This window comes from Cloeon dipterum, chromosome 1, assembly GCF_949628265.1.
Source record: "Cloeon dipterum chromosome 1, ieCloDipt1.1, whole genome shotgun sequence".
In the NCBI taxonomy this organism is placed as follows: Eukaryota; Metazoa; Arthropoda; class Insecta; order Ephemeroptera; family Baetidae; genus Cloeon; species Cloeon dipterum.
Window position 1 is genome coordinate 37,892,437 of NC_088786.1, and position 17,519 is coordinate 37,909,955.

A 17,519-nucleotide genomic window follows, 5' to 3' on the forward strand; every position below is an offset into this window, starting at 1 on the left:
ACGGATCGCAACCTGGCCCCCGGTGCTTTTATCCTTTCTTACAAAAAGCAAAAAAAAAAATCAACTGATTTATGGCCTGATGATCGTTATCTCGGTTTGATGAAAGTTCGGTTTTATTGCCATAGATCCCGCGGCGAAAAGGTACGGAATGATTCGGAAAGAAAGACAATGCCGCGTTTTGTGTGTTTAACAGTTTAACGCAAACGCACCTGGAGCAAAAAAAAAAATGGTTTAAAAGCGTGCGGGCGCCGGCTGAATCTCGGCCGATCTTTCCTCCGATAACAAGAAAAGGCCGCAGCCGCGGGCGAATTCACCAAACTTCTCAATTCCCACGTGGATAATTTCCAAGTTCGTGGAAATCCTTTTAACACGAAGAAAAAAATTTTCTTGTTACTTTTTAATTCAATTCAGGATTTTGTAATGCACTGGGATTTTCCAACAAAATTCCTGGCTTCTTGTCAACAACATTTGATAAAAAATAAAAATGACGTCACTCCTGAAGACGTTAAATTTTACATCTCTGGTCTGGAGGCGAAAATAATTGCTCCTCGGAAACAATTCGCCTGCAGTGATCATCAAGCGACGCTAAATCGTCAGTTTTCCGGCATGCAGGCATGAAAAAGCGCGCTTTTCGCCTTCTAGCCCCCACGTACGTATGAAATTCGAGTCGGGACACAATAGCGGAGCACTAGAACTTAATGATTGCGAGTCACTTTCGCTGGCATGGACCAAGGTCTGAAGGGACCCCACCTTCGGCACGCGAGCCAGCTCGCCCGCCAACCTGCCATGCCCGCGCCGATTGAGCGTCAGGTGTGGTGGCGTGGTGGAGACCCGCGCTCCCAGCCGCCAGCAAACGCAGTCAGTCAGTCAGTCTGCGATCTAGTGCATTCAGTGACGTGCGCCTGCACCCGCCGAGCGGAAGGAATGACCTAACGCCAAGTGCGAGCATGGAGAACGCGCCGCACAACACCCGCTCCTAACATGAAGTTCAGGTAAAATTCAAAATAAAACTTTTATGACGTTAACAATATACTTTCTTTCTTTCTTTCCTCTTGAATTTTAAACATTCCGGTTTTTGCCGAGCTGCCGCGACAAACGACAAACGAGTGAAAGACGAAAGAAAGGAGTAGTCTTTGTACGCACTTGATTAAATTCCTCGTTGATTCTAACCCACTTACTTTCAATTTCTTGCCTTGGAAATATTTATGTATATCGCGGCTGTGAGAACCGTACGAGAGTAACGTTTTTGCTGCCTTCCTAACGAGAAAATACCGCGTGACTTTGTCGCAGGAAATTCTACACGTTAAAAACAATACGGATTGTCACTCTTCTTTTCGCTCTCCTTTCGTTCCCAGCATCCGGAGAGATTTTCTTTATTGGACTAACTATCGGAAATTATTATCTAATTGGCCAAAATTCGGCATAGAAAGTTTCGAGACAGATCTCATTAAAGCCAAGGCAGGCGCACTTTGACAGACAGCCGCTCCAATATGGGCGTGTTTCGGTAATTATTTGCTCATGCACCCGCTAAGGAATTAATCACTGAGTGAGCAGCCAGCTAATTTGGAGCGGAATAGAAAATTATAAATTCACGCGGCGGCGGCGGAACCTTCTGCATTTGTGCAAGGCGACACCGCGAAAGGTCGACTCTGTGTCGGTGGCTCAAATGAATCACGTAAACAGTGTGGCAAATCAACAGCCGGTGGGATTTATTTGCACTCCATTTGGAGACGCCGCATTCAGCACGAAGGCGTTCCATGGAAATGCGTGTGTGTGCAATATAACACAACGTGTAACTGATTGGTCTCGTAACTAACAACGCGCGGCCATAAATAAATGGCGACCTTTGCACGTGAATTGGCTCTAATTAGTGTCGTTTTGCGAAAGTCACAACTTATCGTCGTGCTTTTGTTTGGTTTTCAAATTAAAGAGACGGGATAATTCAGAGTTTTTCACGCCAAAGAAGCTTTGCGTGTCGAAGATGTGCAATTATACCGAATCAACGGCGCTGACCGGTCAGTTTGCTGTTTGCTGATGGGAAAGAAAGCAAAGCGCTTGCTTAACTTTCATTTTCGTAGTCGATCAAGAGATACGCGAGCGAGCAACAATAAGAAAGAGATAAGTCGGCTGTCTCGCGTCTTGCGAGGAGACAAGAGAACGAGTTTTGGTCCGTTTCTGCAGTTGCGATACTCGCGATAGCTGCCGGTGGGAGTTTTTCTCATAGAACCACGCTTACGGCCTTGATTGCGCCGAGCTGAATGTGTCAAATGGAATTGCTGGTAATTGGTCTAATCACAACAAATTAAGTTGACGAAAAGGAATGCGAGGAGCAATTACATACGTTTGCAACACATGCAAATAACTCACCTTCAGACAAAATAAATAAATCGTCAATCAATTAAGAGACACGCAACACGACCAGCCTTGCCTTTCTTTATAATTCTTTCACGCCGATCAGGTGAAACAATGAGTGTGATTAGCGCCTAATTATCCAATTAGCACGCAACGAATCAATCGGGGGCGCCCTTGGCCCGGGATGCTCCGCAGGGTGGAGTCGCCGCGCCGCGTGCGTCCGAAGGTTACCCTGACTCACGCCGAGTTCCGGTATTCCAAATTCGTCAGCCTTCGTCAAGCGAAGGAGCAGCGCCATCAGCAAGGTCCGGCCAAGATCTGCTCGAGTTTTTTTTTCTATCTTTCCATTCAATTGAGCGATCACGCCTAACCTTGGCGAAGCGGCAATAAAACAACAAAGAACGCGAGCACCGCGATTCTGTTAAATATATTTCTCTCGGGCCGAGCGTGTTATTAATTATTTGGGCTTATTATCTTAAAGTTGCGCAAACCATTCTGCTTTCGCTCGCTTACCCGCCCGCCCAGCTGGCGTGGAGAAAGAAAGAACAATCGTAATCCAAGGTAATTTGGTAAAATTGTGAGCACGAGCCGTCACAGGAAGATGCGGATTACGTCGCACGCGTATATCCTTTCTCTCGGGTGTGTGTGTGCGTTCGGGAGCCGGCGACCCCGGCCGAGGTCAACACGCCCCCGCAACGTTCCCGACACGATCGGAAAGGAATCGATTTCCGCCATTTCTTTTTCTAAAGTGACCAGTGCGATGATGAACGACCGACCGGCACCTTTCCAGTTCCATGCAGAGAAAGAGAGAAAGAAAGGCCAAATTGGCTCACTCGCCGCGGCGCGTGATAAATATATGCTCGACGCCGTTGCGTCACCTGCCGAGGACGCTTTCAATCTGGTTGACACTTCCTCGATCGCGTGCCAGACTTTGTTGCACCTCGCGCCGTCTGACCGACATAATTTACATGCAATGAGAAGAAAATTGCATCCAAACGGGTCACCACACCAGTACTGTTTATAATAATTAAATTTTTCTTTGAATTTGAATTTACTTCGATTCGGTTGTTAACTCGACACCTTGAACGCGAAAATTCGATTGCCAAACAAACTTTTATTGCGCACGTAACAATTTTCCTTGTTCACAGCGGCCCCGCCTGCTCATTGAGAGCAAATTTCGATATCCAAACGCTCCACAAAATCACCAGGAAACGATTTTGGACCAGGTTTAGTGCTCGTTCGCGTCCCGCAATTAAAAAACCGTATAAACACGCGGACCGATTTTACGATGACGGCGCTTTCCGCTCAATTAGCTCCGATAATCGATCTCGAACGGATTTTCCCCCATTTTGCGCCGCTGCACTTGCACCAAATGCATTTTCCTTTTGTTTGCAATGCACACACACACACACGATCGACTGGCGTGAAAGGGAAGTGTTGTGTTGATTTTTCTCACGCTCGCGGCCCGGCCGAAGGTGCGGTTGGTTGTGTCTCTTGATCGCGGCTAATCACTCGCCCGCTCGTGGTATGCCCCTTGGGCGGCTCGCTCGTAGACGTACAAGGACAGCCGCGTATATCACTGGTTGAACTATAAAAATCGAGTCGGCCGACTGACTGCCCAACGATTAACACACACACGCAGACTTCCTTCTCCTTGACTGACAACAATGAAAGCGGTCGGGCGGCCAGCCGAACCAAATTACTCCAGATGTCAGAAGAAATTTGACGGAAATTAATCAAAAACGAATCCAGGCCGGCGGCGATTGCGATTTAGTTAATTTTTTCTAATGACGGCCGATTGATTCGGGAGATAATGGGCGCGTATCTGGAGCAGCGCCGGGTCAGAGTGCACGGCCGTAGAAAGCAAACAATGCGGCTGTGCGCAGGTAGCGCCCAACAATGACACCCATCTGTCCCGCGGCAGGCGCGGCGCACGCGTTACGCAAGCCAGCGCGCTGCTATTAATGAAAATAAATAATCAAAGCCCATTTTACGAATCAAGAAAGCAGTTGCCTTTAAAGGAGCAAGGCTAAATCGTCAATCAGCCCAGGGGTTGTGAAAGCGGCCGGGCCGGCGAATCTGCACACGTCCGCGGGCGTGCCTAATCAATCACGGGCATCGCACAAACTTCCTATTCAAACCGATAAATTGTAATAATACATTTGCTCGCTTTTGTTGGCCGAATAATTCGAATTAAAGCAGCAGACCACCCAGGCCACGCCCAGGGTCCCCGTCGGGTTTGACATACACGGCCGTTCGGCGAAACACGTTTTTCGCAGTTGGCACGGCAAAGTGATTTCTTTCGGGACCGCACGACGCTTGCATACCAATCGCGGTTCATGAACTATTTGCATTTTGTTGTTGCAGAAGCGGTGCCTGGCTGCCGATAGTGCTGCTGGCGGCGGTGTGCAGCTGCCACATCGCGGCGACTCCTGTCGACGATGGAGGCTGGGTGCCGATCGAGCCGAGCGCGATCGCTAACAGCGCTGATGTGAGTAATAATTGCCCATTGTTCCAGCAACCTTTTCTGCACTAAATTACTTCTTCAGCCCCCACTCGAGATCAATGGCAGGATTTTATAACTCGGAACACGAGTTTATGACTTATGCGCAGGCGGTAAAAGGGGTTTCGACTTTTTTGATTGCAGGAGGCTCCTAAATTCGGTTCCCGAATTAAACTCAGAAGCTCACGACCGCAGTCCGCCCAAAAGACGGCGAAGAGCATCGTCCCGCGCACGACCTCCACGACGACCACCACCACCAGCACGACGCCCAAGCCGATAGAAAGCACCACAACACATGTTCCTACGACAAAAACATCCGTGAAATTTACCAAATCGGCGACAAAGTCAAAGCAGCAGCCGCGCCCTCCGCGACAGCAGCCATTGCTGGTTTACACCACGAGTACAACGACCCCGGTGCCGGATGACGAGGAGACCAAGAGTTTGTCTCAACAGGTGAAGGACGGCAAGTACGGGCTGATCCAGAACGAGCTGTTCTCGGCGCAACCCTCCCGACCCGGCATCCTCAGCTACAGCGAAAACTACGAGGTGCCAAAGGACAATAGTGAAAACCTCGGCGGGCTGAAACCCGAGGAAATCTGGCTTTCCGAGGGCCACGTGTTGGTGTTATCCGGCTCCAACAAGGACGACGACGGCCTGTGGGCGCCCATCGACGACTACCAAGCGCCTCCGAGGCAAGTGAAGCTGCCACCAAACCCTGACGTGCCGCCACCCTTCCCGGTGCAGTTGCAGGATGGAGGACCGACCGGTTTCGTAGCTTCCAAAAACGGCAGCAATCCAGCACTCGAGCCGTACCATCCACCGGGAAACTCGGGTCCGGGGAACGGGTTTCACCCAGTATCAGGGCCGTTCCCCCCTCAGCGCCATCCGTTCCTTCCGCCGCCGCCACCACTCGATCCAAACAAACCTCTCGACGAGGACGACCCGTCCATTTACTACCCGCCACCCTACGACTTCTCCTTTCACGGAGACAACTCAAGTGAACTGCCTCCTGGACCTCTGGTTCCAGGAATCATTCTTCCACCACCCCCAAACTTCTTCGCACCGCAAAACAAAACCAAGCCAAAGCTCGTCTTCCCGGATCCATTCGACTTGGGATTCATTCCGCCAGAACATCAACGGCCGTTTGCACCACCGCCGCCACGACGACCACCACAACCACAACGCCCAGCGGTGCGTCCCAGACCCACCACCACGACCACTACAACCACAACAACTACCACGACTACGACTACAACAACAGCCAAACCACCGCAGCAGCAGTTTGTCGAGAACGAGGTCTACATTCCAGAGTACCCAGCGAAGGAACCAAATGTCATTTTGCATCATCACGGCAGCCCTTTGTATTACGTTCCAGAGCAGTTCCTGGTGAGGAATGTCACCACTTTCGTAGCTCCTCCAGAACAAGTGTACGTGTACGAAGTGCCTTTGAGTCAAGCTCCGAGAAGAAAGCAACAACCCAAGCAGAAAACCGTCGTGAGTTCCACCCCGGCTCCAACGGCTCTGTACTACACGCTGCCTCCGGACACGAACGTGCAAATTTCGGTGTACACGGCAGCGCCTCCAGTGGAGGACCGAAAGCCGAAATATTACACCAACAACCAACCGGCCAATGTCATCCACAGGGAGTACTTCACGACGACGGCGAAGCCTCCCCAGTACGTGCAAACCACCCCGAAACCCTCGTACACTGCACAAAAGCCGCACGTGATCACACAGGAGTACTTCACCACTCAGAGGCCGGTGTCGTCGACCAAACTGAACACCCCTACGACGCCTGCCTACGCCCCGGAGGCCACCCCCAACCCCGTGTACAACCAAGACTCGTTCCAGCCGTCCTACGACTTCCCCTTCCAGTACACGACCCCCGCGCCGCCCAGTCGCGGCAGGTACTACCCCCAGAACGACGTCTACACCCCGCGTAGACCATACGACGGATTCGTGCCGTCACCTCCGGCCTACGCGCCGCGTCAACGGCCGCTCGACCTGCTGAATCTGCTGAACAACGACCCCAACAGGTTCTACCTGCCGAGAGGACCGGTAAATCCGACAGTGGCGCCGTACTACCAGCAACAGGCCGACAACTTCTACCGGCAGAACGTCGTGTCCACGACGGCCAACCCGATTTTCAGCGGGTTGTACACGCAGGAGGACGCCAAGTACATGGACGCCTTCACCAAGAGCCTGTTCAACGCGTTCGGCCAGAAGGTGAGGGGCACGACGCCCCTGCCGGCGGCGGCGGCGCCGACGTCGGTGCCCTTGCACGACGACGTGCGCGTCAACTACCGGCAGCCGTTGCCGGCCGTCAACCCGGACAGCGAGTTCGTCAACCTGCGGGAGCCAGCATACGTGTCATATCAGCTGCCGGGCGAGGGCCGCCGGGGGCCCAGCCACTACTTCTACATCTCACCACGCACCCCGAGAGGCGCCAAGGGCGAGGAGTCGGCCCCGCCCTCGAGACGGAAGCAGCAACAGTGATTAAATTATAGAAAAGTGCGTTGTGTGGAGTGGACCAGTTCGAGCATATTATTTATTACCGTTTAAGGTTGTAACCGTAGTGCCGCGTCTTTTTTTACTGATTGTCACCTGCTGAAAAAACAAACAATCTCGCGCTTCCGTCGGTTAAGTGTTAGATTTAATCAAATTGTATTAAACAATCGGAAGTGTACGTAATACGTAATTTAGGCGAATAAAAAGCATTCAAGGCAAATTGACTCGTCTTTTGGTGTTCACACAACAATAATTATCCGCGGTGAAAGGAAGGAACCTGGGATATCCATTAATGCGAATTACACGCCGCGGCCACGCGACTGCGCCTCTCAAATAATATATTTCGGTCTTGTGTCACAGGAAAGACGTTTTACGTGTGCCTACAGCGAAAAAAATCGCAGGCCGTGACAAAACGAAACGAACAGCAGCGCGAGTTATGTTTTTTTGCCGTTCGAGCATTAAATTACACGTACTTTCGAATAATCCGGCTGGGTGTTGCAATCCGCCGTTTATTATATATTATTCGCTCGCTCGGCAGCCGCGCCAAGCCAAGGTTTGGGCCGTTTTATCGGCCAAATTCAATCGAATTTCCCCTCAGATATGATTTATTGCTCGGCGCGCGCGGAATTTCTCGAGTTTCTTTCCATCATATTTCTCAGATTGCCAATCGAACAGGTATTATTGTATTACAGTGCGATTACGTGCGCGCCGGGAAACGGACGGACATTCGGAATAATAGTGTGTGGGTATGTATTCAAAGTGGAGCGTTTCCTTTCTCCTGTGCCGTGCCAAGCATTAAATTGGATCGCTCCGGGCTCATTGCGGCGCGCGCGCGGATAAATAAATGGGTATGCATCACGCCGATGATGACGGACGGATAATAAACTCGCAGACGGCCCACCGCCAGCCCGCCCACTCGATTTTCTGTGATAAGCCCTAAGCCCGTGATAATGGCCGAGACGGGCGCGAGAAACGATTAAAATGATGGACGGTCTGCACTGCACAGCTTATTGCTGCGAGGCTCGTTTATTTAAATTGCCTTCGGGTTAATCGGAGGTGCATCGTAAATTTTACAGGAAATAAATGTTCGTTTGCAATTCTCAATTATTCATAATCATCCCGCGGTGTGGAATTTCAACCGGTCGTCACTTTTACCACAATCTGTGCACAACCAGTTTCAATTTTGCTTGCTTATTTCCAACCTGTGAATGTGAATGTCCTCTGTGAAGCCTTTACTGCGCGTTCTGTCAGGGAAAATCCCAAACACTTAAGGAAAATTATCGTTAAAATCTTATTTCCCGGCAAAAGCAATTAACTTTGGGTATTTAGAATTTAAAGGTTCTTTAACGGCAAGTTGAAATTTTCAGGCGAATTTTGTGCGAAATTAGTAAATTTGAGAAAAATTTGCTCAAGAGGAAATTAACTGGAAATTTTCTCAGCTTTCTGAATTTCTGCTATCAACTGTTAAATTTTAACACCCCATTCGAAAATCTACAATTTTTTTAAAAAATAAAAAATATATTTCAAGACTCAAAAAAGCATAATTTTTCTCACCCGGTAGCAATTAATTTCTTTTGTAACCGGTAAATTTCGAAAAATTGGATTTTGGTGCAATTTTGGTAAGAAATTTATGAAAAAAATTAGTTCGTTAGGGTTTTCATGTATTATCATTTTTTTAAAAGATAAAAATCACTACCATCATACTTTTATCAGAGTTGCATTTGCTTACCACCCGTTTTTTTCCAATTTCTTGCCTAACAAATAATTTTTTTCCTATTTTTCCCCTGCGAAAATCTAAAATTTGCGGCCAGAGTGGTCGAAATTTCCTCCTTAAATTGAAAATTGCTATTATCTGCGTCAAATTCTCCAAAAATTTATCTCTGACAATTTTTCAAGTCGAGGCAATGAGCATAAAATTAGAAAATTATTGAAAACCGAGGTGCGAACATTGCCTGCAAGAAAGAGAAAAAATTGAAAAAAGTTATTTGTCAACCCTGGCTTTAATTTTATTTTTAATAAGCATTTTTTTTAATTATATTCTGACTAAAATTGTCATTCTCATGATATGAGGCGACATTTTTTACGGTTTCGAAGCATTTTTAAGATAAAAACGCATTATTTTGTTGCTAGACTTGGATACAATTTGAATTAACTTCGAGTATTCCAGTTTCTTGAACCCTTTCAAGGCCAAACAATTAATTTTATGGAGTGCTTTGATTTTTTCTAGGTCTTAATTTTTTTCCATAGCAAAATTGTAGATTTTTTACCGCATTCTTAATTTTTTATTAGGAAAAAATTAAATTTTCGTTTGTTAATTTGAATAAAAATTGCTATTTTAAGGCAGACAAAATCTCTTGACGAAACCTGAATGACCGTCAAAGATTTGCATCTGACAAGATAGGGGTCAGACGGCGCTCCGGTTTGCACTGCTCGATGGACCAGAAACGTATCCAAGCATTGCGGAATTTCGAAAGCAATTTGTTAGTTAGTTAATCCGGCTGAATTGCGGCCGCCTCTGCAACAATGGCCGAGTGACACAGCATGAACTTGAGCGCGCGCGGTCATTAAACAAACAACAACTGCTGCTCAAAAACGGATTATTGGATTTGCGACACTCGGCGCGGGACTGTCCGGAAGAGCGCTGGTGACAATAATCGTTGCGCGGCTGACGCAAGGCGCGACGCACCAAAGGTGCAGCTTTCTAATGTGCAGAGCGCACATTGTGTGATCCAGATTGAGAGCATCGAGACTCGAGACGTTGGCGTGGCGTGTCCCTCGCCCCTCCCAATCTGGGCCGCGTCCGTTCCCCGGCCGGCCGGTCGGCAGACCGGCCTTACGTCACGATTCGGACCGCAACTAACTCTGTTGTCGACGGGACAAATTGACGCGGCACGACTTTATGCAAAGCAGGCTGTAAATTTTGAGAAGAAAAATAACGCCGAATTGCAAAAATCGACCTGGCCTCAATTGCCTCGTCAATATAATTTCGAATTTCAATCCGCACGAGTGTCGCCAGAGTTGCAGAAGTTGTGAAGTCATTAGAATAAATTAATCTGTGCGCGCGCGTACGCGGCGAGATGCAAGATTATCTCCTTTTGCTGCTAGCTGCGCGCGCGGTGAGCGCCGGCGACGTAATCGCCGCCGTTAGTGCAACAACGAGTAATGAGCCGATGAACGAACGAATAAGGTTCACACGCGCCCCGCAGTCATTGTTTCGCATTTTGTCCAACATATTCGTGGTGCAATCGCAGCTGCCACTCCAAATTACAACTGTCGACGAGTTAATTTGTATTTTTACTGACACAAAAACAAAAATTTAATGTAGAAATTAATTTAATACAAGGCGACAGTTGAAATATATTTCAATTTTTGTAAGCAGTTAATCGATAATTAATTAATTCTAATTAAATAAGGACCTTTTGCTACGGAAAAAATTCGAATTTTTAAAATTTCCATCGCTCGACCACATTTTTTTTGCAAATTTCGATTCCTCTCGTCAGGAAAACTCTTTGTTGGGAAATAAATTAATAAAATAAATTTAAATTCTTTGTCGAGTAATTAATTTACCTACATAAATTAATTTCCTCGTGCAAAGGCTCTTGTTTTGTTTAAATTCCGAGTTGATAGGCGCGGTGAAAGGGCAAAAATGGCTCTCATTATAATTGCATTCCTGTCTTTTCATTGCTTTTACGGCTTGAGCAACGCGGCTGCGGCGACGGTGCGGGCAGCACGCCCATTTATTGTGCAGCGAAAGAACGAGCGGTGATTTATGGGCGAGAGAAAAATTCCAATAATGGCCGCTCTAATTTAGATTAGCGAATTATCTATCAATCGGCCGGCGTGGCGCACAAAGGCAGGACTGACCTTGTGGGTGGCGGCCGGGCGGGCGGCCGGGCGTGGGACGCAATAGGAATGTTCGAATTACAAAGTTTCTATTGGGAAACGCAGCCGTTGGGTCACCGCGCAGTCGTTTAATTAAATCGAATCGAATAGAATTATTGGGTCCTACCTGTATTGAGTTCTTGCTGCTGCGAGTCGTCAGTGAGGGGTTTGTCGTGCAGCCGAAGATACACCTGGATGGCGCATCTCGCGGCCTTGAAGTAAAAGGGGTGTGCGCGCAGCACGTCTTCCAGCCGCAGCAGCCCGACGTACGACCGCAAAGTCATCTTTCTCATGCAGTATGTGTGGAAGTCAAACTGATCCTCGATTATTTCTGAAAAATGCTGCAACAACAAACAGAAAAATTGTTACACTAGTATTTTGACAAAAATAAGCTTTTCTAATTGATTCTCCTTGAAATTCATTTTTTCCTTATTTAAAACGGTTTAAAAGCCAACATCGAAAAAGAAAAAACGAAAAAATGTCCCACTGGGACCGATCTCAGGGTGGGCTACCCTGAAAAAGGTCATCAGGGAACGTCAGGTGGTAGGGCTCAGCAAGACCTTTCAATCGAGACATTGTGACTTTGAATCCATCAACCCGTCGAATTTAAACAAAAATAAAACCGTTTTCAACTTTGAACACAAAAAAATTAATTTTAATTTTTCTATGGGCGCAAAAAATCTAAAAATTAGTCTCCAGACAGGCGTCAGGCCTGCGTGTGCGGTGGAAGAGTAGAGATCGCAATCTGGGTCCACGCACGAAAAAAGTGGCGAATTTTCCATTTCCAATGTTTTTCTTATGGGGAAGGTGCAAAAAACACTTTTCAAATTTCAAAATTCTGCTCGTCCCCGAGTATTGATTGGATTGGCTTATAATTAGTCTCAGAAAGTTCCCCTCTAAGTTCCGCGTCAATTTAGATTTCAGTGCGTCGAATTTTTGTAAAGAATTGGGTCAAAAAACACCCCAAAAATTGCATAATTTAACTTTATAACAAAAAGTTCATCAAAAATATTTTAAAATCCCACAAAATATTCTTCATTCGATATCTAGCTTAGGTGGATATGCATCATATCTGGGAAAATTCATGTTCGGGAGAAATAATTTTTTTTACTTTTCTAAAATTCGGACTTTGAAAAAATCGCAGTAATTTGAAAAATTGTCCGATTTTGAAAAACCGAGCACGAGGGGACGCGCCCCACCAAGGGGCATCGACTGGAGCCGGAAAAATAGGCCTCCGACCCATAGGGTCTCTCCTGGGCCCCAAAAACCACAATTTTGTAATGTCCCATAACGCGTTTTTACGCATTAAAAAATTAATAACTCCCCTCCTATGGGTCGTAGAGGACAGAATCAATGTTGGTTGGACTCAGGGTAAAATTCTGCGTCGAATGGACCTTGAAGCGGCCCCCTTAACTCGAAAAACCATGCAACGAGTGAAGGAGTAATAAGTCTTCATCTCATAACAATGTAAAATGACTCAAAGTGGTCGTGATCAATTGCGCACGACATCATTTCCTATACTTAATTATCCACGCAATGAGCAGCAATAACAGCCGCATTGTTTGATCTCGATTTCAAAGATAAGGCCGTCATGCGGAACAGGTTGGACTGGCGCTCGGCCGTTGGCGTTGGGCAAGCGAGCGAGCGTCTCCGCGTCCACCAGGAAAAATCTCAATCCATACTCACTCTATCTATTTCATGGCACTTTTTCAAACTCTCGCCGAACAGCTCCATTCTTTGATATGCTAGGGCGCACTCGGTCTGGAACCACATGCACTGCATCTCGTTTAGGTTCTCCATTGCAGTCACTCCCTCCTGAATTACGCAAATTAATTTATTGTATTGCTTTTCGATTGTAATTTTTGTTTCGGTACCCTGGTGAACTTGGAGCACTTTTCCTCGGCCTCCTTGACCAGATTGGCTCGCAGCAGGTACTTGGCGCACTTGCTGTTGATGTACCGGTCCGCTGTGTCCAGCCCCTGCGCCTCGTCCATCCACTTGTACGCCTCAACCAAATCACCAGCGTGCTGAAATTTTTATTTTAAAATGTTTTTAAATTAGAAAAAATTGATATCACATTAAAATAAAATAATAAAATTGCTGTTAAACCCATTTTTTCCATTTTTTTAGATTTGTTTTTAAATAAATTTAATCAATTTATTTTTTATGAGATAAAATTGTCAATCTTTTTAGAAACTGCGAAATTTATGATAAAATTCAAACCCAGTTTTATGGATTCTAGGAATTACTGTCTGAATTTGTCAACCGTTAACTCTAATAAATAAATTAAATAAAAAGATTACGAGTCAAACGTCTTGAATTTTACTTAAAATCCAATAACCTAAAAATCAATTATAAAAACTAACAACAAGGAAAGGCTCGTGCTTATTAAACAATTACGTTCAAAATTTACTTTGTAAACAATGTATTTTACAAATAATTATACAAATTAAAACGCAATAATGTTTCTCAGCAAGTTTGTGATTAAAAATAACTGCAAACAAACCGACGCAACACGAGAACCGAGAACGCAATGAAAATCAAGTTGCTGAGTATGTACAACAAGTTAAAATTTGCATAAAAGCCGTGTAGCAAGTAGCGACGTGACTGACAGCTGAGTAGAAAATAAGAGCGCTCCAATTTCAGTAAATTACTGCAATTATGCCAACGCCGTTGCTGCTCCGTAATTTAATCTGAGTAAAGGTAATTTGTTCACCTTAAAAATGCGACCTTTGGTAACGAAGAGTTCGATGAGCGTGGGCGTGTGGTCGATGGCGGCGTTGATCGCCTCCAGCGCCTTGTTGGTGTCGCCGAGGAAGTCGTAGTGCTGCGCCATGTAGTACAGCGCCCACAGCAACGCTGACGCCGGCTCGTTCGCAGATTCAGACTCTGTCATTCACAAATTATTTAATTAATTTTCGGGGAATTTTTTAGGATGAAAAAGAACACAAAAAATATTGAAATGTGCAATGCCCTCCAGCTTGCAGTTCACAAAGAAAGGCAAATTTTGGAAGGGCATCACGACGTTTTCTGTCCACAGCAGGGAAAAGGCTTCGGAGGAACAAATCCAGAGAAGCGGCAAAAACTGTGGGCTTAAAATAATAATAAAAAAATGGCTTGGGCCCTTCAGGAAATTATCCGACCAAAAGACCCAAAATATAAGCGACGGAACCGGCAAAACCGCAAAAAATTCATCAGGTCAGGCGATCTGAGGAGGGTTGGTGACAGAGGCAAGGATAAAAAATCGCCAAATGTGCTCGAAAAGAGAGAAAAAATAATAAAAACCAGCCTGGAAGCGGATCTCAGGTTGGTGTACCCTGAAAAAGGTCATCAGGGTACCACAGGTCCAAGACCTCTCTAAAGAGGGCTCGTGATCGAGGATCGGACGAACAGACGAATTTTAATAAAAATAAAACTATTTATCGCCCATGCGTGTTGCGAAGCCGAAAAACAGAAAAAAATTAATTTTAATTTCTCTATGGGGTTCAAAAAATTAAAAATTGACTCCCAAACTGGCGGTGGTCCTGCGCATGCGACAGCACAAGCAAAAATATCCTCAGGACGCGCGACCTGAGCAAGGTTGGTGACAGGCTAGCAGGCTAGGACAAAAAACGTCGCTGAGTGCTTGAAATTAGTGAAAAAGCTTAAAAAATCGGTCTGGGAGCGGATCTCAGGTCGGGGTACCCTGAAAAAGGTCATCAGGGTACCGCAGGTTAAAGCCCTGTCCAAGACCTGTCCAATGAGGGGCCGTGGTCTACGATCAAACAAACGGCGGAATTTTAATAAAAATTAAACCATTTTTTGGCATGTGCATGTTGCAAAGGCCAAAAAACGAAAAAAAATTAATTTAATTTTTCTATGGGAGTTAAAAATCTCAAAATTGTTTTCAAGACCGGCGGCAGTCCTGCGTAAGCGACGGCACTGGCAAAACCACAAAAAAGTCCTCAGGTCACGCAACCTGAGCAAGGTTAATGACAGGCAAGGATGTAAAATGTCGCCTAGTACTCAATATTAGTGAAAAAGAATTAAAAATCTGTCTGGGAGCAGATCTCAGTTCAGGGTACCCTGAAAAAGGTTGTAGCACCGCTTGAGACCTAGATAGTTGACGATGCAACAAACGGGCGAATTTTAATAATAATAAAACCACCTCTGAGTTGAAAAAAAAATAATTTTAAATTTTTCTATGGGAGCGAAAAAATTAAAAATTGTTTTCCAGACCGGCGGCGGTCCTGCGCGTGCGACGGGGTCTGTTTCTTAATCCTAAACAAATTCAATTTAATCAAAATCGTTATTGGAAACTGACCATTCATGGCAAAATTTCCGCAGGTCTTGAGGCTGTCGATGTACTGGAGTATGAGGTTGTGGATGATGTTGACTTTTTCCGGGTCCTTGTAGAGGGAGCGCAGGTCGACGAACAAGGGCGGCACGCCTTTGTGCAGGCCGCGCCTGAGGTACTTGTCGACCAGCGTCTTGAAGGTGTCGCCGGTGGCGAGCGCCAGGGGCAGCCGCTGGGGGGCCTGCGCCCGCGGAAACCGCTCCCGGTACTCCTCAAACAGCTTCAGTTTGTCTTCGGGGTTGGTCAGCCGCAGCGCCTCCTGCAGCAGCTTGTAGTATTTCGTGTTCTCTGGGTTCCGCAGCAGCAGTTTCCGGTAGATCTCCTCCGACTCCTTCCAACGACCGCTTTCCAGATACAGTTCCCCTAGAGACAAATTAATTTAGTATATTTATTCTTTGTTTTTCTTTTGCTAAAGATGCAAGGAGATTTTGGAATCAAGAGAAAATAGGCAACGTATTTTGCTCGTTTCAGGCAAAATTAATTAACATCCCTTTTTTTAGAGTTGCATTAAATTTGCTTTTAACACCCGGTTTTTTGAACCACTGGTTTTCATTACTCAATTTTTACCAATTTATTGCGCAAGAAATGAATTTCTCCATTTTTCCACTGCGAAAATCTAAAATTGGCGGTCTAAGTGGCCTAAAATTGCTATTCTCTGCAACCTGCTCCCTTTAGATTATTAAGAGAGGCGATTTAAAAGTTTGAATTTTTTGCTGTTCAAAAGCCAACATTTTGTGGTAAAAAATTGGCAATTTTTGAAAAATGGAATTTGAGGACAGAGTAATCCTAACAAGGTCTTAACACAAGTTCCCACGTGGCTCGGGACTACTTTAAAGGGCTTTCCTAATTTTAATAAATTATTAATTGATTGAGTAATGGTCTAAATCTCAAACTGGATTTTACAAGAGGAATTCCAATCACAATTTTTTTAATAAAATTTAATCACTAGGAGATCATGAAAACTTTTAAAAAATAAAACATTCTCGGTAAACCCGCAAAAATTGGGATTATTTCAAATTTGGAGGGTGTGAGCGTCCTCTTCTGCACATCAGTTCGTTAAGGGAGGACAAAACAAGTCTAACTTTGGTCAGCTTTAGCAATTCTATAAACTAAAAGCAGATATTTTAAGGTCATTGCCGAAATTAAAAAAAAAAATCGAATTTTTGAGTTAATTAAATATAAATTTTAAAATTTTAACACCTTACAATAATTTAAAATTTCACAGGAGTTCACACGTGGTTTAAAACTACTTTAGAAGGGATTTTCAGTTTTTTAAAATTAAAAATAATTAAAAATTAAAAGAAAAATGCCAAAAAAATTCAAAATATGGCCCAAAATGACCTTTGACCTTGACCGATGACCTAAAATATGGTATCATTACAGGGGAATTCATTTCATACTTAAATTTAATTATTTTAACAAAATAACAGGAATTTCAGAATTTTTAAACTTTCCCAAAGACCCAAGAAATGAAATTTTTAATTAGAAGAGGCTAACCACCTTCTTAACCCTTTAATTCTTTAAGGGAGATCAAGACAAGGCCATAGCGATGCACAAGTTTTGCAATTCTGTCGGTGAAGAGCAAAATTTAGCAGTCAGGAATTGAAAAAATAATTTTAATTTCGAAATTAATGACCTTTAACCTTAACCGATGGCCTGATATTCGATTGAGCTCATTTGACTGGGCCCAAAGAGAGGAGTCGATATTTATTTTAAATAAAATCACCAGCAGATAAGTCTCCTGAGTGTCGAAATTAAAAAATGTAATCATAATTGTTTTTAGTAAAAATTAGCGTCCCGAATTAGCCGGCTTCTTTTAAAAAAATTTCAACCAAGCGAGTTATAACCAGGGTTCACCAGTTTTTCAATGCATTTTTCTGAATTTAAACCCAAAAAGGTCGCATTATTTCGGGCAAAAAAGGTCGGAAATTTTGGAAA

The 17,519-nt window shown here is 45.1% G+C and overlaps 2 protein-coding genes across 2 annotated transcripts in view; one reads left to right on the top strand and one right to left on the bottom strand.

Moving 5' to 3' along the window:
• Naa15-16 (N-alpha-acetyltransferase 15/16) overlaps positions 1 to 17,519 on the bottom strand; it is a 30,690-nt gene that overhangs the window by 10,910 nt on the left and 2,261 nt on the right. The window contains exons 6-10 of the mRNA XM_065476045.1: positions 15,549 to 15,944; positions 13,962 to 14,134; positions 13,120 to 13,272; positions 12,932 to 13,060; positions 11,373 to 11,586 (exon numbers count right to left, since the gene is read on the bottom strand). Of these exons, the coding sequence (XP_065332117.1) occupies positions 11,373 to 11,586; positions 12,932 to 13,060; positions 13,120 to 13,272; positions 13,962 to 14,134; positions 15,549 to 15,944 (1,065 nt within the window). The remainder of the gene's footprint in view (positions 1 to 11,372; positions 11,587 to 12,931; positions 13,061 to 13,119; positions 13,273 to 13,961; positions 14,135 to 15,548; positions 15,945 to 17,519) is intronic.
• Positions 821 to 7,583, top strand: LOC135934359 (uncharacterized). The gene is made up of 3 exons (XM_065476046.1): positions 821 to 992; positions 4,720 to 4,843; positions 5,000 to 7,583. Exons 1-3 carry the CDS (start codon positions 982 to 984, stop codon positions 7,349 to 7,351), a joined length of 2,487 nt encoding a protein of 828 aa, XP_065332118.1. The 5' UTR covers positions 821 to 981; the 3' UTR covers positions 7,352 to 7,583.

Bases quoted from the DNA above. Each gene is read 5' to 3' on its own strand.
- LOC135934359 (XM_065476046.1), top strand. The intron at 4,844-4,999 runs GTGAGTAATAAT...TTTTGATTGCAG, and splicing joins CGATCGCTAACAGCGCTGAT to GAGGCTCCTAAATTCGGTTC.